The following is a 22,473-nucleotide window of genomic DNA, read 5'->3' as shown; positions in this document are numbered from 1 at the left end:
TATCAGCAAAAAATAGTTGATTTGGGGGTGACTTGCTCTTTAAGTAGATGGTAGTGTGTGTTCATGCTGATGAGGTTACAAGTGCACATTGGATTCACGTTCATTGTCGCATTTAAAAAATACCACAGTATTTATGCTGCTCATATGATATTATTTTCTTGTATTTATCTGCTACATGTTAAAGACCAGTCCGTGACAATATTGCCTGCTGCGACACTGGTCCCTGAATCTGATTCTTGAATTAGATTTTTGAATCTGGTGCAACAAAGGTTGGGGACCACTCATTTAGAATGTTAAATAGGATTGGGATGTAAAGATTCACCACTTTGCATCAGTTTATAAACAACGTGCAGTTAGATAGGTAGAACAGCTGTATTTCAGTGCAGTTTGGGGATTAAACCAAGCTGCATTGGAGTTCAATAGAAGGTTGATCCATTTATCAACTACATTAAACTACAAGCAAGTTAATTCTTCCTTTTTTTCTTTATAAAATGAAGTGAATTTGAAAATGGGATGTGTATGGAGAATGGATTAGACCTGTACATCTTTCAGTATCAAACTCTTCTTCTGTTGCCATTCCTGCAGTTTCCAGCATTACGGTTCTAAAGAAACTAATTCACTGCCAGCCGTTCCCTAATCAGAAAAGCCCTTCACTGCCAGCGTCTTTCAGCATTTTCACTGTTTTTTTAAGAGACACAGAACGTGCTATGATGATGTCAGCGCCAAAACTAACAAAACAAAGTGGAGACTCACCTCTTACATCAGGAAGAATCTGTGCGTTTCAAGCTTTATCCGTTCTTTCACAATCCGTTGTCGAATTGTGATCGGCAGAAGCTTTTCCAGTTCGCGCCTCACTTTTTTTTTACAGCAGCGGCCCAAAACGATCTCCCAGCACATGGATTTTCTGCTTCCTGATCACATGATGTGTGACGTACGCGGATGAAGATCGGCTTTGGAGCTGGGATGTTTGTTCTCACGAAACAGGGGCTCGTTCCGACGCCCACACAGTAAAAAAATGACAACTTTTGTTTTCAATGGCAGTGAATGAGTTAAGCTTTGCTTTTAAATACCAACAAATTGTTTTTCATCTGGATGAGTTACATCATTTAAAATTCCAAGGGAAAAATATTACAATCTTGCTTTAGAAGTTACAGTAAATCTTCTGAGTTTGCGTCGCTGGGATAGCAGCTCTAGCAGTGAGGCCCAAGCCACCCTTTACCTGGCAACCTCCCCCAGCTCCACTGGCAGCATCCCCTGGCGTTCCCAGCATGGACGTCACTAGGATTGAGATATAGGGTGGGCTTAGCCCCAGGAGCTTGACCTCGAATGTTTTTTGTCACACCCTGCAAAAACTTTGTCAATTAATTCATTATCTGAAGAAAATCTAACAAAACCTATTATTTTATCACTTTCCTTTCCTTTCCTACTTTTGTGCATTTTCTCTCTTCTTTTTATAAAAAATAACACTTAATCAGTTAATTAGTGGGGTCTATGTTGAAGAAAGATTTCATATGTCCATTAAAAATTTGATACGTTATATTTCCAAATAAAGCTATTCATTTCAGTCTACTGCACTTAACAGGGGGAAATGTTGTAGTCATTTATTTAATTTGTTTAATTACAACTTGTTTAATTATAAATGTTACTGAAATGTGACAATAAAGAACAAATGAATAATTGTCAAACTTTTATTCTGCCAAATGAGTGTGCAGTTGACAGTTTTAATATATGAATAACACTTCTATGATATGGAATAAAGGAGTGTGTAATTAACAATTACAAGACAAAATAACAGTTTATATAAAAATATCCAGCAAGTAGTAGAACTTATAATACAGAAAGTCAACTATACAGATACAACTTGACATAAGGTTGCAGGTCAGATGATAATTATAGTTATTTTTTTCTCAATGTCTCTTACCTGTTCACTCCTAAACAGAAAACTGTTCAATTTTGCTTGGGAACTTTGTGCTCAGGTAAATGCTCATAACGGTGCACTCGCCCCTGTTTTCGCTGTAGATCACTGACCTTGACCATGCAGATCTCCCCAGCATCAACCACCTGATCTCTCTCCTGTTCCTCACTCACTCTCTTAAAAAAATCTTCGTATATCCATCTAGCCAACACATTGAAAAACATTTTCAATTTCTAATGCCAAGACAAATGCTGCTATGCCATTTAGTTTTCACTCACAATAATTGAAACAGCCATTGGTGGATAGATGGTACAGAATATGGACAACTGTTAGCCTAATATAGCCTATGCTTGGTTGCTCATGATGATGGCATTTTCCATAACGTCACATTAAGCTGCCAAAATTTATGTTAAAGTTAGATGAGTACAATATCTCCTTTCTTTACCATAGGTAAACATAGGAAATATTAAGCAATTGACAACCCACATGGAAAGAATTCATATAAACATATAGGTTTTAATATATGTTTTGATGTAGCTTTTGAATATATGTGACATATATAAAACTGGATGTTTACTATATTATAGATACATATATGTACCTATAATATAATATATATATTATAGAAAAAATGTATAATATAGAAAAATGGTCAGTAATATACACATTCGGCCATATTCTGATTCAGGTTTTTAGTGTGGAGTGATTTTTGTGCCACCAACTGGAGCGTGCAGTGATAAATCTGCAAGAGCACAACCTGCTCTGCAGTCGTATGCAGCCCTCTCTCTGCATGCTCAACTCCGTCTCTGCCTGCACAGATTTTTCCCTGTTGTTTCTCAATTTGCAATTTACAAAGCAATGTAGCCTCTCCGTCAGCCAATCAGACAGCTCTCCATCATGCAATCAAAGCATGTCCAGGAAATACTGCCAGGAAAATTGCACTTTTTTCAGATAAAGAGGACTTTATATAATTATATTTAATTAGGTTGATTAACCCTCCTCTTTTCCTGGGACATTTCCACTTTTCACTTCCTTTTACACATCAAGGGATCATTTATGTCTAACCAAACAGAGAAGAAACACTTTATATGTTGAAATTAAAAGTCCTCTTTAACTGAAAAGAGTGCAATTTAACAGTTTTAGGAATGGACAATGTGTCTTTTCTGGAAGTCAAATATGGTAACCCTAATCATGACACATGAATTACAACAAAGTAGTTTGCTGGCAGTGGATGGTGACTGGTAGCTAACCAGCAGCAGAAAGCAGTTCAATTAGCTGTTAAATGGGTGTTTTTCTGTAAAGCAGTATAAATCCTGGACATGCTTTGATTGGATAAAACAGAGCTGTCTGTGATTGACTGTTGGAGAGGCTACTTGTTGAGGAGAGCAGGGACTTTGCATGCGCAGAGACAGAGTTGAGCCCACAGAGAGGGCTGCAGCTCCTGCACACAAGCGCAGAGCAGGTTCTGTTTGTGCAGACTCATTACTGTACGCTCAAGTTGGTGGCACTAAGTCACTCAATGAACTGGCTGGCTCGTTAATCACGTCACTTCAGGGGAGTTTTCCGACCATTTAACTATGGCGCGGCTTTTCATTATGGTTTGCGGCATGTAAACATGCTAGCGGAGTTAGCATTAGCATGTCGGTGCGGTAGCATTTTCCTCTCTCGTCTGAACTATAACCTTGAAATATTAACGGTGTGCTGCTGTTGCTGTCTTACCCTAATGTGATGTTGAGTGACTTACAAGAGCGCTGAGCAGGGTTTGCTCATCGATATAAAGGTTTTGCTGTATAACCCCTGCCCCTGACTTGTCAACAAAGCTGCCGGGCTTAAGGGGAGGAAGTCCTTTCTTGATACTTCCTGTGTGCGACGGTGTAGTTCTATATTCATTATTATTTCTGTTTCAGACTAAAAAAAAAACTCATGTACCAACTACACGTGTCGTGATTGTGTTGAGCATGTAGATGTGAACAAATAAAAAAAAGTTAACTGAAAAAATAAAATAAACCAAAATGATAGGGGGGCTTGTGATTATTTTAGGGGGGCTGAAGCCCCCCTAAAACGGACCTAACGACGTCAGCGGTTCCCAGTCCAACATGGAGAAATACACCCTCCACCCTGTCCAGAGTCACCATGGGGGGCTTCTGCTGGGAAGTGGCCGGCGGGTATTTTCATCAATAGACCAAACCCCCTCAGCTGGCTCCTCTCAAAGTGGAGGAACAACAGCTCCACTATTTTCCAGTCTTTTTCGAATGTCCAAGCTCTTCAACCAATCTCTAAGGCTTAGCCAGAGCAGCTTATGGAGGAGACTCATTTCACCTGCTTGTATTTGTGATCTTGTTCTTTTAGCCATCACCCAAATGTTAGGCTATATGTGAGGATTGAGATGGAGATCTCAGTAGTAGTGGTATATAACTGTATGAAAAATGCAGTTCACTGCTGGGTTACTGAATAAATATGGCTGTACCAAAGGACACTTGAACATCGACAGAGATTTAGGACATTCTGGTTAGAGAAAATAATCTACAATAAGAGTGATGGCATTAACCAGTGTTCAGTTTCCATGTTTGCCATGGCTGTTAACTAGAGGTTTACGCAATCAAGCTGTTTTTCTAATGCTCAAAAGGTTTTTGTGGCGTTTTTCTACAGTTCATTAAAATGTATTCAAGCCATCCTACCATCCATACAAATACATTCTATATGTATTTGTTCCATTTTTATCATTGATAAACAAGTGTAATGATAATAGAGGGTAAATTGCTTAAGAGCTATTTAGTATTATTACCACCACTTGTGACCAAAGCTATGATACACTATATAAACAGAATACCCCCTGCTTGGTCTTAGTATGATTAATTAGAAGATCCTAGGATTCTTTTATTCATTAAGGGATCGTACACACTTCGCTTTGATTCAAGAAACAGTCAGGTTTATAAACAAAGTAAGAATTTATTTTACAAACACTTAAGACTTGACAAATTGTTTAAACTATTATTTACTGTGATGCGAACTAATGGATTGTCTGGAACCTATGTGTGAATATAATGTATTCAGAATCTCCGTTCTCAGAACTGAGTTTTGGATGGAAAGAATTTGGTTTGCAAATAAATTATAAAGATGTTATTATCAGAACCACATTCAGACGCTATCTGTGCATTTACTTTACCCGGATTAAGAGACCCTCTTGGTGGATCCGAAAGTGAGAGGTCGGATGACCACTGGCACCGGAGGGCTGTAGAGGACCGAGGTACCGGTTCTTTCAGTCCGGAGATGTCTCTTCGGTCACGACAGATGGATGAAACCGAGAGTCTTAAAAATACCTCTTTTTTTTTTTTTTTTTTTTTTTTTTTTAACGTGTCCTGTCTGGCTGTGAAGCAAGCAGAATTGATGTCTGAATGCTGGTAACAAGCCTTACAGTTTTACTCTCAGGTGGAGCATCAGAGCATCTGCTTTTAATGTCTCAGGTGGAGCATCAAAGAGTCTGCTTTTAATGTCGCACCTGATATTTAAAACTTTATTGTTATTGTTTTTGAATGCTTTGTAATTTCGACCAGACACGGAGACAGAGGTGAAAGAGAAAGGAAAAGAGAAAAGGTGGGGAGAGAGGGGGTTAGGTGGGGGGGGGATTCAACAAAAATAAACAATAATGAACAAGAGTCTGCTTCTAGACCTGCAAAATGAGACGAGAAAAAAGCAAAACATAACAAAAAAAATGGGACACAACACCAATATAACAAAATCAAGCTATCACTGCGTCAACTTGATGAAGAAATATATAATCAATCATTGTTTAACTAAACAGTCACACGATAATATACCACAGTGCATTGAGTGCCCACCATAGTCTTAAGACATGTGTTGAACGTGCCCAAGCCCATACTTATGAGAGCACCATGTGAGCACCTGTGTGTGTACACGCGCTTGTTTATGTAAGGTTTATCTATAGGAGCGTCCAATAGAGAGTGTGAGGGACCACAGATCTGCCCCCCAAAGACGCGTAGGAGACGGGGGGGAGCTCCAAGTCCCAGAGATCCAGGCGCTGCCCCAGAACACAGGAACCCCAAGGAGCCCGCAACCAGAAAGGCCCCCGCCCCCCTCGAGAGGCACAGAGGATCGCCCCGGGGGGCCACAACCAGCAGCCGGCAGAGCCCCGGGAGATATCAGCGGCAAGTCCTCAGGCCTGCCCGCAGCCTCCCACCCCCTAGCCGGCCGAGTCCGGGACCCAGCGACCCGGGACCCAGGGGCGACCACCCCCGCCGGGGACCCAGCAGAGCCCAGGGACCCAGACCCCCCCAGGCCGCCACCGGGATTGATCAGGCAGATGCCAAAAATCTTAAACTCCCTGACCCGGGAGCCACGAACACTTAAAAATACCTCTGAAGGAGTTTGGAGTCAGCTTTGTTCTGCAGGAAAACTATCTTGTTGTTCAGCTTCGCAGGTGCGAAAAAGGTTTAAGGTTTTGACGACGTGTCAAAATCCTTCTGGTTAGAGAGGTGCCTCAAGATGGCCGGTCTGAAGCTCGCTCCAGACCTGACTAATTACTGAAAGCCATCTGGTTTTAAAGAATTGATGTTATGGTTTGGCCAGCCAATCAGGGGCTGACAAGTTTGAGAGATGTTACCAAGCATCTCAGAAACACACCCTCTGTGATGGAGACTCCGAATCTAGGCAAAAGGTTAACTTATGTGTCATGCATTAACTTAACTTTACTTGTGAGTGCAAATGTTATAACCTCGTCAAGTAAACATATTAAAATGATCATTGAGCACAGATTAATGAAACATTTCATTATTTATAATTAGCAATAACAAAGGTTCATTCAGTGATTATTTTTAATTATAAAATCTTCTTTTCTTCTGGGAATAAAGGAGTTTATTTTAAAAGAGTTCCTCTGTGATGGACCTTGGAGGACAAGATGTTATTGTTTATGATTTATTATCTCTGCAGTCCAGCTGGTGTGAGGAAGTAGGCTCTGATTAAAGGGGCTACATGCAAACTTTGAAACTCCTGTGAGGGGAAAAGATACTGTAGGATGTCATAGCCAGGGCTGTGCATTTGACCTGTGGGATCTCAAAATCAGGCCATTTCATGACGTTACACAAGTGACCATGAGTTAAACTCTAAAATGCAAGTTTTGTGCTCATTATAATGTTTATATGCACATACTGATTTACTGGGTACACCTCTTCAAATGAGATTAGAGCAGATATCTAATCACAGTGGGAGGATTGAAGAGGTCAAAGTGATCGAACCAAGTAAGGACAAAGCTGTTCCAATGGTGTGGCTCAGGAGATAAATCGTCCAGTGATGAGAGGGTTGACGTTTCCGGTTGTCCTTAGACAGAACACATCAGCCACCATGCAGCCTCACATCCGTGTAAGTTGTTTTGGATTAAAGTGCCTGCCAAATGCAGGAACATCAGCTGCAGCCTGAATATAACTGCATTGTCAGGTGGCAGTTTGTCTTTTGGACTCTTTAAGATACAAAGTGTTGCGAAGGAGATCCCTACTTTTGTGATAATCAGTACAAAGTCACTTTGTCCAATTTGTCACGTTGTAATTAACATAAATGTGTGTTTTTTTTTACAGTGGGTGTCCATCCTGTCAGATTTCAATCACAAGGAAACTGTTTGGGGATTTGTACCAGGGAACACCAACCAACCCCTAGTCCTCCACCTTGGAGACTACAACCTTGATGGCTTCCCTGATGCCCTGGTGATCCTGCGCAACACAAGTGGCAGGTAGGAGAAGAAAGCTTTCGTGGTTGAAAGCAATGTCACAAGTTCATCCTAAATCCCAGTAGTTGGCATGTTGACAAAATTAAACCAATCATTGAATAATAAACATTATTTTTAGGTCATATAAGCCATCAAAGCAGCACAGCTGAATTTCTACAAACCTTTTTTACACTAATGCCTCTCATTTCAGACATGTCATGTTGCAACAGTAAAAGATTTCATGCAAATCTTCATCATCTTAGTTTTTGTGAACTTTGGTTTATCCATCAACCTCATTTAAAGCAGCTGTCGATCTATATTTTGATTAGCTCTTATTCGCTTTAGTGCATTTACAAACAATAAATGGAAAATAATAAAGACCAAGATTAGAGGTCACATTGGAAAGGTCTGTTGGCAGATTTCTGGAAATTTATCTGGCAAAATGGTCAGTAATCCAACTCATAGTCCAACTCATAGTATAGTAGTAAGCTCAGGAATGATAAAATAAATGTGCACCCACATGTTTAATAAATTCTTCTGTCATTTTATTCTTGCCTTCAGTTGTTTCTGAAATTCTGTCACAAATGAGAAGATTAGTTCCTGATTTATGCGATTAAAGATGAATTGCTGATATTCTAATTTTTGTGGCACAGTGTAAAGCTGAAGCATGTAAAAGTGTTCAGTGGCTACCAGAAAGTGATTTGTAACTTGAGCACAGACTGGGCCAACCGACAGCTAAGGGGAGCACAGCAGCCGATAAGCTGATGTGTTTGAAATCCCTGCAGCCTGGTCTGGTGCACGAGTGAAATAGGAAACAGGAATAGGATGTATGTATTTGCTGAAGGACCTATGTGGATTATCTGTCCTCAGAGATGAAGCTAAGACAGCTCTGGTCTGGGCTGTGATTGCCTTTGTCTGCTGATTGCTGTGTGAGAGTGTGCTTTTGTATTATTGGTGGTAAAGGTGATGTAACATTGGCTGAGTTTTTCAGTGCAGGCTCTTTATAATCACTAGTCATGTCTGTGATGCTTCACTTCTCATGGTTAAAGAAGATGACTCCACTGGCTGTTGGTGTTCCGTATTTTTCTTTCTCCATCCATCCATCCATTTTCATCCGCTTATCCGGAGTCGGGTCACGGGGACAGTAGCCTAAGGCGAGAGGCCCAGACTTCCCTCTCCCCAGCCACTTGGGCCAGCTCCTCCGGGGGAATCCCAAGGCGTTCCCTGGCCAGGTTTCTCATTTATCATTTTATTCTAATTCATTGTTTGATCATTGACCTTCAGTACTGGATGCAATGGAAAGACGGGTCATCAGACTGATCATTTGGCAGATGGACAAACAGAAAGACAGATAGTTAAAGTCCCATTAGTCATCACACTGGTGAAATTCATCTCTCCATTTGACTTACCCGGGGAGTGGTGAGCCATGACTGTGCCCGGGAAATATTTGATCGGGTGGATGAATGGATGGGTGGGTTGGTGGTTAGGTGGGTGATCGGGTGGATGAATGGATGGGTGGGTTGGTGGTTAGGTGGGTGGGTGGGTGGATGGATGGATGGATGGATGGATGGATGGATGGATGGATGGATGGGTGGGTGGATGGATGGATGGATTAAATTAGGGCTGCAGCTATAGAATATTTTAGTATTCGAGTATTCTATTTGACGATGTTTCAAGTGAAACAAGACTATGGACTTCTGTTAACATTATAAAAAAAATAAAACAACAAAACGATTTGTCTTTCCCATCTGATATTTATAGTTAATAAATATTTTATGGAACAAAATTTTAGGTTTAATATCACTCATCTTAGTTTAAACATATCTAAATATTTTCACATCTGATCAGTAGACTTTAATTATTTCATTAACATATTCAGTAGTAAGCTACTGGAAATTATAACATTTAATTTCTACTAGTAACAATGGAATGGTGGCATATATCTTTTATTATGTACAGGTTGGGAACATAATCCAGTTTAAATTGTATCCATATATTGAAGTGTTTTTGGATTACATGCTATAATGGCTTGCCTTAGACTATTTGCAGTTTGCGAACAGTGTTGCCAACTTAGTGAATTTGTCACCATTTCTAACGCCTTTTCAGACCCCCTTAACTACATTTTTTCAAAAAAGCGCCTAGCGACAATTCTGGTGACATTTCTGACCCCCCTCAGCTACTTTGACTACAACTTTGTAGCAGACTTTACCTGCAGATTAGCGACAGGACCGTCCTTCCTTCCAGAGGATCAGAAAGAAAATGATCTGCGCATGTGCTTACAGCATGATCATGCTACCCCCGTTGGCCAATCAAACCTTTTGTGGGTTTTCACAAGTCCATTATTTGAGATAGCCACCGGAGCTACATAAAGGGCGACCGCTCCTTCCGCCATCCTGCCGCATTTCGGCAGCTGAGCTCGGCTGGCACCAGCGTCGCACTCACACGTGGCTTCTCTCACCACTTGTGGTGCATTCAAGGAACATTGGAACTCTATGATGAGTTCAATAACGTAGCACATTTAAAACTTTTATAAAAAAAACTGAATAACACTGTAAGTCATTGGCAGGTCATTGGCAGTTTGCATGTAACGTTTCTGAATACTAAATACGACTTGCTTCTTTTTACACAGAAGTACTAAAAACAACAAAACCAAACAAAAACTATATATATATATATATTATCTTTTAGGTCAATATATAGCACTGAATCACAACAGAAGAATACATCTCAAGGCACTTGAAAACTACAACAGAATATTCATTTTAATTCTATCATACATACATTCCTATCAATTTAATATTTTTTGTGTTTAAGAGTTCCATTCTCTTCAGACAAAATATAAATATTCCTTCCATCTTTTTGTGTCATCTTTCCTTGATGTTTTAAAGGCTGCTGTTTCGTATTCTATGGGGTTTTTATAAAGTATTAACAAAGAAATTAAATATTTTTTTAATTAAACCACGTGGGTTTTATTTGATTTACTCTACAAGACCGTTGACGTCATTACGCAAACCAGATGACGTCATTGCGCCGTATGCAAATTAGCACGTGACGTCATTTGGTGACATCTAGTGACTTTTGGGGGGAACTTCAGCTACTTTCAGTCAAAAACAGTTGGCAACACTGTTTGCGAAGCAGACTCGAGTTGCTAACGCTCAGTAGCAACAGCAGCAGACTCCAGGTAGCAGCTGCAGCGGTTCTGCTCCACACGGCTGCAGCTGCAGAGATCCACACATTAACAGGATGGTGGGGATTTTTCTTCCGCTTTTGGAGTTTAGTCATTCACAACCATCAGGTTTTGTTTTCTGATCTCCACTTGATCGTGATTTGTGAGCGTGTTACGTGCTAGCTTAGCATTAGCCTATCTATAGGTTAACTCTTGATCCCAAACTTTGGAACGTTTCTGACTTTTACAATGGTTTCTGTTTTTGCTGGTCCCTCTATTTTCCTTCACAGCACCTAGATTACAGCCTTGTGTGCCAGTAAAATAAATGTGTTCAGACTGTGGAGCGCACATTTAACGAAGCTCCGAATCAGTAAAAATGAATCGAATCATTTGATGATTCGTTTCAGCTCTAAATTAAATATCTGCAGGAAAAAAGTTTAACTTTAGGAAAATTTCCATTTTTCCTTCAGATCTTTCAGAACAAACACTTGGCACCATGAAGCCTGTAAACTAGTTCTGATTCTTGAAACACTGAAGCCAGAAGGACTCGCACAGATCTGGGGCCTCATTTATCAAGCTTGCTTACGCACAAAAGGGGTCGGAAAACTGCGTCAGCAACTTTCCATGCAAACTTTGGGATTTATGAAAGAAAACTTAGCGGGAAAATGTGCTCAACTTTAAGTTGACTAAGGACCTGGCTTACGCACATGTTGGACATGGAGAGCACCTGCAGTGCTGCTGCTGCTGAGAAGGATAACATTATGAAATCCAGCAGCATTATCACTTGTACTGCTTCGTGTTCACACAGAACAAGACCTCCCACACGCACACACACGTGCGCGTACACACACATGTGCGCACACTCGCACACAGGCGTGCGCGCACACACACACACACACAGAGCCTGAAGTGCAGAATACGGAATGCAGAATATCAGCAGGTGGACTGATTGAGACAGAATGTCATGCGTCTGTGACAGTGTGTGTGTCCTGTCACTGTGACCCGATTGATCATGCGCCCTGGCTAATTGTAAGGTGGAGATCTCTGTTTGGGTGACTGGTTAGCGCGCGTGACTTTCACCTGGGAGTCTGGGGATCAAATCCTGATTGGACCTTTTTTTTTTTACATCCGCCACAGATCTCTCTGAAGAATTCACAACATTGACGGCTTCAGCAACGCAGTGCCACTCCGTGGATTTTCTCTTATTTGTTTTGCAAAAGCACTTCCTTTCATTTCTCCACCTCACCCACAGGTACTTCAATTTCTGCTTCTGTGAAATTGAGCTTCCTTGATCTGCCTTGATCTACAGTCGCCATCGTCATTGGCGGAGCGCTGCAACACCCGGCTTATGTATATGCATGAGGTCCACAAGGCACTTTGCATTGACTATTTATGGCAGTAAGTGGGCGTGGTGAGGGCGGGATGTGACTAAAAAGCAGCTGAGAACCTTTCTAGATATTTTCTGATTTATGAAGCGGAGATTGCGTGCAGCTGTGCATACTCCATGTTTGATAGATCACAAACTTACTTGGCGTAAGTACATTTTTTTTAAGAAGAAGAGGAACAAAGTATCATTTCTATAGCGCCTCTCAAGATAAAAATCACGAGGCGCTTCACAAAAACAAAAAATGTAAAAACATAAAAAAGCATTTAGAAAATGTTGAAAAATATATTTAAAATGAGGAAAAATAGGCAATTGTGATAAAAAATGTTAAGAAAGAGAGCAAGGGGACACGAAAGAGGGAAATCAGTGGATCCTGAGGAAGGTGGAATAGGTGGGGAGAACAGACTTTACTTTACTACCATCCACCCACCCACCCATCCATCCATCCACCTAACCACCAGACTTTTGCTGAGCTCAAGTATGGTTTTAGTAAGGATTCTATGCAATGTTTGATAAATAAGACCCCAGATGTGTTTGTTTTTACTCTTAAAAGTAACTAGTCTGCATCACTCCTAGGATTTCCTATCCCCCTTCCACCCCAGCTCACATTTATCTTTGATTTTTCAATACTAAAACGCTCTCAGCTAAGCCACTGTGTTACCATGTATAACTGATCTGTTTTAACTCCCACTCTCTCTCCATCCCTGCCTTGCTCTGTCTCTTGCCCCTTCACTATATCGTCTTCTTTATCCATCCAATTTGTTATTTATAGCTGCTTTTCAGATAAAAGTCCTGCCAGTTCGCTGCACCTCCCAGCTAAATGAATGCAGATTTAAGTGTTCATGGCAGAAAGGCAAAGGAAGAGAGGGTGTGAGATGAAAGTAATCTGCTGGAATCAATGGAACAATGAGCAGATGGAGCCAGCAGAAGGAATAAATAGAGAATTGAAGGATTATTTAGGAGTGTTGTGGGTCATTTTTGTTGCAACACATCTTTTTTTTTTCGTGTTTTTTTTTTAGCTTTGAAAATAATTTGTTTGGCTTTCTTTAGAAGAAAAATCCTATTTACATATCTTGAATTCTCTTTATTTCTCTTCTATTATTTTAGGGAGGACATAACATACCAACAGTCCACTTAGGAAAGTAAGTTTAAAGATTTATATTGTGTAAAAATGCAAGAACACACACGTGACTTTAAAATCACCGTGTACATCAGAGCAGGATCATTCAGCATAGGTTTTATTGAGTCATGTAGTTGCCCTCTTCTGGCATGATTTAAGTCACAAATATGTTTATTTATTATTTTAGGCTTAAAATTAACAAAAATGAATTCAACTCATTGGAGGCTAAAATTGCTATTTTCTGATCTCGTTTGTTAAGTGCCATGGATTTCACATATGATGTCTGTGAATTTTAAAAACACATTCTGATGCCAAGAAAGTGAGCGTTCCCACTGTTTCAATTCGTAGGAATGGTTTGCCATTTTTGCAAATGATTCCTTTATCAATTCCAATCAATCAATCAATCAATCAATACTTTATTAATCCCAGAGGGAAATTAGAGTTTCAGTACACACAATTCAGAGATCAGACATACATGGGCAAGACACATGACAAGAATTGGTGACTGTGGTCATTCACAACCCGAGTCGCGCTACCTTAATAGAGATAAGAGGGTTACATGAGGGTTGGTTCAGGTGGAGGGGAAAAATGGCACTTCAGAGTTACCCTCCCACCAGGAGGGCAGCTTTGCCCTGCAAAAAAGCACCTCAACATACAGTATATGCAACAGACTTCAGACATTACACAACATGAGACTCCAATAGGAAGGTGGGGGGGTCAGCGAGAGCAGCCATCTACGGCGCTCAGCCACTGTACAGTCACAGGTGGGAGGGAGATCTTGGGAGAACCGCAGAGCACATTGACTCCTGCAGGTTGATGACCTTGACAGGCTGAGGTCCACCAATCCGGGGGTGGGGGTGGGGGGGTGGGGGGGTGTTGGGTTTTCACAGCATCTGTCTGCATTCCTTCGTGGGGGTTTGTAGCCGCTCAAGGCTGCTATGGCATCAGATTCGGATAACAAGACTTTGTTTGGGTCAGGCTGAGATAATTTTACTCTCTGGCTTCAGTCTTTAAACTGATCATTCCAGTCCTTCAGTGAAGCCAATTTTGGGTTTTTAAACTTGTCCAGACCGTCCGGTGACTCTCTCCGAGATAACATCCATTTTGTGCACTAATACCGGTATCGCATTTAGAACATTGTCCAGCTTACGATTCACCTCGAGTAACGTCCCAGTCTGTGAAGTCTCCACACGGACGGTGCTTTCCGTGGGTTCGGGTCGTCCTCCAATCGCTCCCGTCTTCCCAAATTTCCAGAAAACCAGATATCCTCCCACTCCAATCAGGAGAAATCCAGTGATCATCAGGCCGAATAGCCACACGTCTTCGATATCCTCAATGGACAGCTGGGAGAGGCATATGATCTTCCATTCCCTCCAGGAATCCAGCATATACCCCACCGGGTGTGTCCCCTGTGGGCATGTGGGAGCCCCCTGCTCCGTTCTCATGACGTATGTTGTGTAGCTTACACGTTTACTCAGCAGGAAACATGGTGCCTAAGCGACACTAACACTCAGAAGTTTGGTTAAACGTTACGAGAAAGGATGACGACAGGGCAACATGCAATACTTGTGACGTAGATATTTCATCAAAGGGAATTTGCTAAAGCATTTGCACACAAAATGCACGATAACTTCAAGTGAATTTCATATTTCATGTTTTTGACTCGCTCTAGACTAGTGAATGTCAACACCGCAGCAGCACTGATGTTCACACGTCCTCTCATGTTAATACTGCAGGTAACTCAGCTAACACTGCCTATCATGTTAGTGTCATTTGCCTTATATCCCCACCAGCAGACTCCAGCGACTAAAGTCTGACCTGTGGTGAAAATTTTCCCTCCTGCAAAAGCTACAGCAACACTTAAGAGAACTTTTGGAACGATCTTTCCAAACAATACAAGGTACAATTGATTATTTATCATTATTAAACTGACAGTTATATAGCAGGAGGCTGTGTGCATTTCATTTTTGCCACCTATTGAACTACTCCGGAACTGATAAGGAATTGGATGGATAGACAGAATCGACAATGGTATTGATATTGAAAAAAAAACGTATCAATTCCCACCCCTATTTGTGATTATGGAAATTTACAAGCTGATAAATCTCAAAGTACATGACAGGCGTGGTCAAAACACACTTCATTACTTTTCATTTAAGTTGGAGAAGAACAGTGTCTGATTCAGGGCATAAGGTCATGCTGATTAGAAAATAGCTCTCCTAGCCACATTGACTTGCTTTCATTTTTTTGTTCTTCCAGGGACCCATGAGCTGACCAGAAAGGGAGGAGGCTTAGGCTCCCAATAGTGGCAGGAATGTTTTTAGAAACTACTTAGTGATCTATTTAGACTTCAGCAGTCCATGTTCACCTGCATGTATCATAAACATTCTGAGATGGCATGCCCTGTAGGTAGCTAATCATATTTAGTTGGTGTTGTTGTGCTGATCTCATCACTTATGGCATGTTTCCACAAACAATGCGACGTCGTTGCCGTCTTCCTCCGCTTATCCGGGTCCGGGTCCCGGGGACAGCATCCCAACTAGGGAGCTCCAGACCGTCCTCTCCCCAGCTCCTCCGGCAGGACCCCAAGGTGTTCCCGGACCAGATTGGAGATGTAACCTCTCCACCGTGTCCTGGGTCGACCCGGGGGCCTCCTGCCGGCAGGACATGCCCGAAACACCTCCCCAGGGAGGCGTCCAGGAGGCATCCTGACTAGATGCCCAAACTACCTCAACTGACTCAACTGAGGAGCAGCGGTTCTACTCCAAGTCCCTCCCGAATGTCCGAGCTCCTCACCCTATCTCTAAGGCTGAGCCCGGCCACCCTACGGAGGAAACTCATTTCGGCCACTTGTATCCGCAATCTCGTTCTTTCGGTCATTACCCAAAGCTCATGACCATAGGTGAGGACTGGGACGTAGATCGACCGGTAAATCGAGAGCCTGGCTTTCTGGCTCAGCTCCCTCTTCATCATGACAGATCGGCTCAGCGTCCCCATCACTGCAGACGCCGAACCAATCTGACTGTCGATCTCCCGATCCCTCCTACCCTCACTCGTGAACAAGACCCCGAGATACTTAAACTCCTCCACTTGAGGTAGGACCTCTCTCCCGACCCGGAGTTGGCAAGCCACCCTTTCCCGGTCGAGAACGATGCACCAAACAAAATACACTGATCTGGTAAATGAGGTATTAAGACATGTTTTATAGATTTCTCTGACTTGTTCATACAAGCTACAAGGGAGGCGTCCGTATGTTTATCATGTGTTCATGTTTTCATGCTGGTGTGTTGTGGTGAAAATCCTCTGGGAGATCCAGACGTCCATGGGGCTCACATTACATCCAGGTCACAGGACAGACGTTGACTCTCCCTCTAAGCTTGTTTTGCTGTCTCTCTGTCTCTCTCTCCCCACAAACACACTTACACACACACTCCCCTAGATGTTGAAACTAATGAACATCAGTACAAGAGTGCGAAGCTAGAGAAAGAGTTGTGTGTTTGCAGAAACTCGAGCATTTTGGGAAGCTGGAGGAGGTGAAGCAGCATAATGGAAGAGACACTGACACATACAGTAAAAGGGAAACGGTGTGAAAGCTGACACGGCTTGCTGCCTCCTTCTCTGTATTATCTTATCGGTTAAAGAAACCTTTCACATGACGTCTTCTGGTAGAACAGTGGTTGTTTTAGGTGTAGATGATGCAGCGTGACACAGAGCTGGAGAGGAGCAGAGACAGCACCGTCTTTACCTCAGTCTGAGCTCAAACCCAGTGTAGTGTGTTCTGAAAACATTTTCTGTTTTACCCACAAACTTGAAGGAATGTTTTTGTGAATTCCAGGAAATTCCTTCCACGTTGCACCTAACATTACATTACATGTGCCAACAGTGCCCGTAACACCAATAAAATCTGATAAAGTTTCAAAATGAGCTAATTGGAAGTGGTGAACTTTTTACTCCAGTTTTCTGAATCCTGTGATGTGTATGGTAAACAGATTCCTTCTCTTGTTTATTTGGACACACTTAAATGTTTCAGGTCAGCAAACAAATTCCAATAGCAGACAAAGACATGGGTTTGGCACCTGACACCTTGCTAAAGGATCTCACAAACATTATGTGTTATAAATGAGTCCTGCCATGCAGACCTCTTCGAGTTGAGCTTCAGGGCAAAGTGTAAGGTTCAACAATAAGACAGATGAAGCAGGCCGTCTCACACGTATCAAAGAAACACCTCGTTGTTCCCCAGCACTCTGGGAAAAATGTTCTTTGTGCTGAAAAAGACTGGAACTATCCAGAAGGTGTGCGTCCCGTCATGTCTGGAGTACATGACGGAAAACATGGTGGTGGCGGTGTGATGCTCTGGAGCTTCAAGACCTGGACCACCTGTGGTAACTGATGGAACCATGAATTCTGCTGTCTAGCAGAACATCATGAAGGAGAACGCCTGCCCTTTGACCCTAAACAGGCTTTTCCTCCCATGTGGCTGAATTATAACCTTTCTGTAAAAAAGAGATGGACAGAACTCCTCTGGTGTGAGAGAGTCATCAGCAGTTTTTTATCCAATATATAGCCAAAATAATAGTTTTTGGGTCAGTTACTTTTTCACATAGAGCTAGGTTAGCTTGGATAGCCTTTTCCTCCTAATGATTGAAATTATCAGTTGGTGCGTTCCCTCCTTATGGTTGTAGTCGGGCTGCTTTAACGCCTTTTAAACTGTGAGCAGACGCACAAGCAGAGAAAGCAGATGTTGATATTTTTATTTTGGATAGCAGACAGAACATTAAAACTGCTAAACTACAAACACTCTCAGTTTACGGCTGCATAGGACTGCAGTGTTATTTTTGTATCCAACCTGTAGAAACTACAAATAAGTGGGTGCTGCTGCAGAGAGCTACTTCTCTACACACAATAGTTTACCTTCTGCCTCCATCTGAACTCTAAAAAAGCTTTGATATCTGTCAAAGAGTCAGATGTTGTGTGACATATGCTTGAAGAGGAAAATCTCCCACCTGCTGCTGCAGTCTTCCGTTTAGGTGCAACAGCAAACATCACAGCTTTCCAGGAATAACATCAACTACAGGTCACAGTTAAACTCTGTGTGTGTGTGTGTGTGTGTGTGTGTGTGTGTGTGTGTGTGTGTGTGTGTGTGTGTGTGTGTGTGTGTGTGTGTGTGTGTGTGTGTGTGTGTGTGTGTGTGTGTGTGTGTGTGTGTGCGCGTGTGTGTGTCAGCCACCAACCCTGGTGGAATGGGATTATCCTCAGCTGTAATCATGTTTTTTTTCTTTTTCCCATCTTCACTACGTCTCACTATGTGCTGATTAAAGGGCAGCTTAAAGTCTGATCTTCCTCAAGCGACTAAGATATAATTACATGTGTATACATCTGTGAACACGTGTGTAGATGTGTCTCATGCGCACGTCGACTTGTGTTTCTTGAGCGACTGGCAGCAACAGCCCGATCACCATTCTGGCAGCTTCCAGATCTGAGACATTTCCACTCAGTTATCGTTCACTAAAACCCTTAATTTCAGCCGGTCAGATTAGACCATTAGATTATATTAAGATGTAGCTTCACTGATGCATGTGCAGCCTCTTGCTCACCAAGATAAACATCTAATGTTCTTTAAGTCTTTGCACATTGAGCAGTTTCTCACTTTCTGAAGCAAAAAAAGTCCTTTATATCAACCAAAGCCATTTTATCTTTTATATATAAATGTGTGTGTGTGTGTGTGTGTGTGTGTGTGTGTGTGTGTGTGTGTGTGTGTGTGTGCGTGTGTGCGTGTGTGCGTGTGTGTGTGTGTGTGTGTGTGTGTGTAAAAAAAAAATCCCATCTCATCCTCCGTGGGCGGTCTCATCCTTCCAAGCTCGGGTCCTCTACCAGAGGCGTGGGAGCTTGAGGGTTCTGCAGTATCTTAGCTGTTCCTAGAACTGAACTTTTCTGGACTGAGATATCTGATGTTTTTTCTGGCAGCTGCTTTAGCCACTCCTCCAGTTTGGAGGTTACTACCCCGATGACCACGGTCACCACCGATGTCTTCACTCTCCAGGCTTTCTCAAGTTCTTCTTTGAGGCCCTCTTATATCTCTAGTTTCTCGTGTTCCTTTTTCCTGATGTTGCCATCCTTTGGTGTTGTCACATCAACCACAACGGCTGTCCTCTGTTGTTTGTCCACCACCACAATATCTGGTTGGTTAGCCATCACCATTTTGTCAGTCTGGATCTGGAAGTCCAACAGGAGCTTGACTCTCTTGTTCTCAACCTCCTCAGGGCGTGTTATCCACTTTGACCTTTGGGCTTCCAGTCCATACTCTGCACAGATGTTTCTGTACACGATGCCAGCCACTTGGTCATGGCGTTCCATGTATGCTTTCCCTGCCAGCATCCTACACCCTGCAGTAATGTGGTGGATTGTCTCAGGGGCCTCTTTCCATAGCCTACACCTTGGGTCTTGTCTGGTGTGTCAGATCTTGGCCTCTGTTGCTCTGGTGTTCAGGACCTGTTCCTGTGCAGCCATGATGAGTGACTCTGTGCTGTTCTTCAGACCAGCTCATTCTAGCCATTGATATCAGCCACTTGAGTTATCTGTCTGTGGTACATCCCATGTTGGGGTTTGTCCTCCCATGATGGTATTTCCAGCCCACGGAACATTTTGTATTGTGTAATAAATCCTACACAAAGTGAAGTATGCAGCCTGTTTGCATTTTGATATCCTTATGCATTACTTTTTCATAATGTTCTGTTATTTAGCAGTGTGTTCTTGCTCTAGTCCAGTTTCCTGGAATTGTGTTTAATACATCTACAAGTGTCCATTTACCAGTGATAAAACTGAGGTTTATGTGGGTTTTATATAACCTAATTGTCTTTATCAGTTCATTAAGTTTGTAGTTAATGTAGCGTTGGGTGTGCAACAGAAACTTCTACTTAAAAATACAGTTGAGTGAACTCCACACTGTTCAGCATTATTTCTGAAATGTATTGGGGGCATAATTATGTACAAATTCATATGTCCAGCTTGTTGTACGATAAAAATATAAATCAATGCACTTGTGTTGTTCGGTTTGAATTATTTAAACATGTCAGTGCACATGTGAGAATTTGGTCCATCTCTGGCTGAGTGCAGAATGTGGGCTGAAGACAATAATGATGCTACGCAGTGTGGATTTATGCAGAGCGGAGAAAATCAAGCCTCATCTTCTTTGTCTAATTTGTGCCTCCTCACCTTCTCTCTGTTCTGTCATCCTGCGTGTGACCTGGATGGTCCTCTCGGCGAAACTGTCTTAAAAAGTCTCAGTTCCAAAAATCTTTAGTAGGAATGAGGATAGAGGAGGAAATACTTCAGCATCTGCAGTATCTGAGAGGTGCCATGACACATGCTACACTGCAAATGCAGTAAAAAGCAGGTTGGGTGTTTAACTCTACCCAGTGGTCTGTTTCACCGTATTGTTCTGTTGATCTAAAGTCAAATGTTTCATATTACCAGTTGCTACTTTGCCCCTTTGTGCTCCACTCCTGTGCTCGCCTTGCTGGTGAGAAGAACAAACACACAACAAAATAAATAAGAGCAAGGATGTACAAAAAGCATAAAGAAATAAAGTAGTCTCTCTAGTAACAAAATTAAACCCAGCATTCCTGTCCCACCAGAGACTTAAAGTAAGATCATCTTATGATGAGTTTGGTCTGTTTTTGTCATGATCCTGTTGCCACTGCAACCTCAGCCTGCACCTCATCAGCTCCATTCATCCTGTCAGGTTTGGTGGCAGAGCTGAAGCGTGGCTGAGAAGGTCTGTTGCCCAGACGCGGAGTGGTGGAGATAAAGAGCGTGGTTTAGATCCTTAAGGTTAGGTTTGAGGGCTGGTAAGCCTGGGAACTCGATACAAAGTCTGGTAGGAACGATGACAGAGTAATGAATGAATGCCGGCACTTCCGTTTATAGTGCCGGCGTGATGACGTCGGCGGCCACGTAGGTGGTGGGAATGATGGGAAGTGGTGGCGAGAATGCCGGGAAATGGAGTCAGCTGGAGGAGTTTGCGACAGGACCCCCCCCCCCCCCCCCCCCAACCCACACCCCCCCCCCCCACCCCCCTCGAGGGACGGCTCCCGAAGTCCCAGAACGGCGGCCCAGAAGTCAGATAGCAGGGTAGGGTCGACAAACGAGCTTGTGGGCTACCCCTACCAGTCCACCAGGTACTGCCAACCACGTCCCCGGCGGCAAGCGTCCAGAACCTTGCGGACCGTGTAGATGCGATCCTTCTCCACACAGCAGGGCGGAGGCACCCGGGTCGTCGGAGGGTGGAGAGGAGAGGAGACCACCGGCTTCAGCTGGGAGACGTGAAAGACCGGGTGGATCTGGAGAGCAGCCGGGAGGCGCAGACGGTAATTGACTGGATTGATGACCCTGAGGACAGGGAACGGACCCAGGAAGCGAGGAGTGAGCTTCCTGGAGCCAGCCAGCATCCTCAGATAGGCAGAGGAGAGCCACACCTGGTCACCAGACCGGAAGACGGGGCCAGGCCGGTGGCGACGGCGATGTTGACGGGCATACTCCATGTTGGTCCGGGTGATGGCCGCACAGGCTCGGGTCCAGGCGAGCCTACAGCGGCGGACCAGCGTCTGGGCAGCAGGGACCTCCACCTCAGGCACCTGATGGTCGAACAGAGGGGGCTGGTACCCATAACAGGTCTCGAAGGGAGACAGACTCGTGGCAGAGAAGGTCTGGAGGTTGTGGGACAGTTCCGCCCAAAGGAGGAAGCGGGGCCAGGTGGTCGCTGGGACGAAGCGAAGCAGCGCAAGTAGCGTCCAAGCTGCTGGTTAGCTCTCTCTGTCTGACCGTTCGTCTGCGGATGGTACCCAGAGGACAGGCTGGTGGAAGCGCGGACCAGGCGACAGAACGCTTTCCAGAAGCGTGAGACAAACTGGGGTCCTCATTCGGAAACCACGTCCTGAGGGAAACCATGGAGCCGCACCAGCTGTTCGAGGAGCAGTTCGGCTGTTCTCTTGGCAGTGGGGAGGCCGGCCAGTGCCACTAAGTGCACGGCCTTGGAGAAACGGTCCGTGATAGTCAAAATGATGTCCAGGTGGTCGACGGCCGGCAGTCCCGTGACAAAGTCCAGCCCGATGTGTGACCACGGCCGCTTGGGCACAGGGAAAGGCTGTAAATATCCAGCGCCAGGTCGGTTAGA

At 43.3% G+C, this 22,473-nt stretch overlaps 1 protein-coding gene across 1 annotated transcript in view; it reads left to right on the top strand.

Moving 5' to 3' along the window:
- Positions 1 to 22,473, top strand: part of itfg1 (integrin alpha FG-GAP repeat containing 1) — a 301,098-nt gene that overhangs the window by 99,642 nt on the left and 178,983 nt on the right. Inside the window, exon 10 of the mRNA XM_054732563.2 lies at positions 7,504 to 7,655. Coding sequence (XP_054588538.2) covers positions 7,504 to 7,655 — 152 coding nt within the window. The remainder of the gene's footprint in view (positions 1 to 7,503; positions 7,656 to 22,473) is intronic.

Source organism: Nothobranchius furzeri, chromosome 9 (assembly GCF_043380555.1).
Source record: "Nothobranchius furzeri strain GRZ-AD chromosome 9, NfurGRZ-RIMD1, whole genome shotgun sequence".
Taxonomy (NCBI): domain Eukaryota; kingdom Metazoa; phylum Chordata; class Actinopteri; order Cyprinodontiformes; family Nothobranchiidae; genus Nothobranchius; species Nothobranchius furzeri.
The sequence above is the reverse complement of the archived record's forward strand: the minus strand, read 5'-3'. Positions and strand labels throughout refer to the sequence as shown.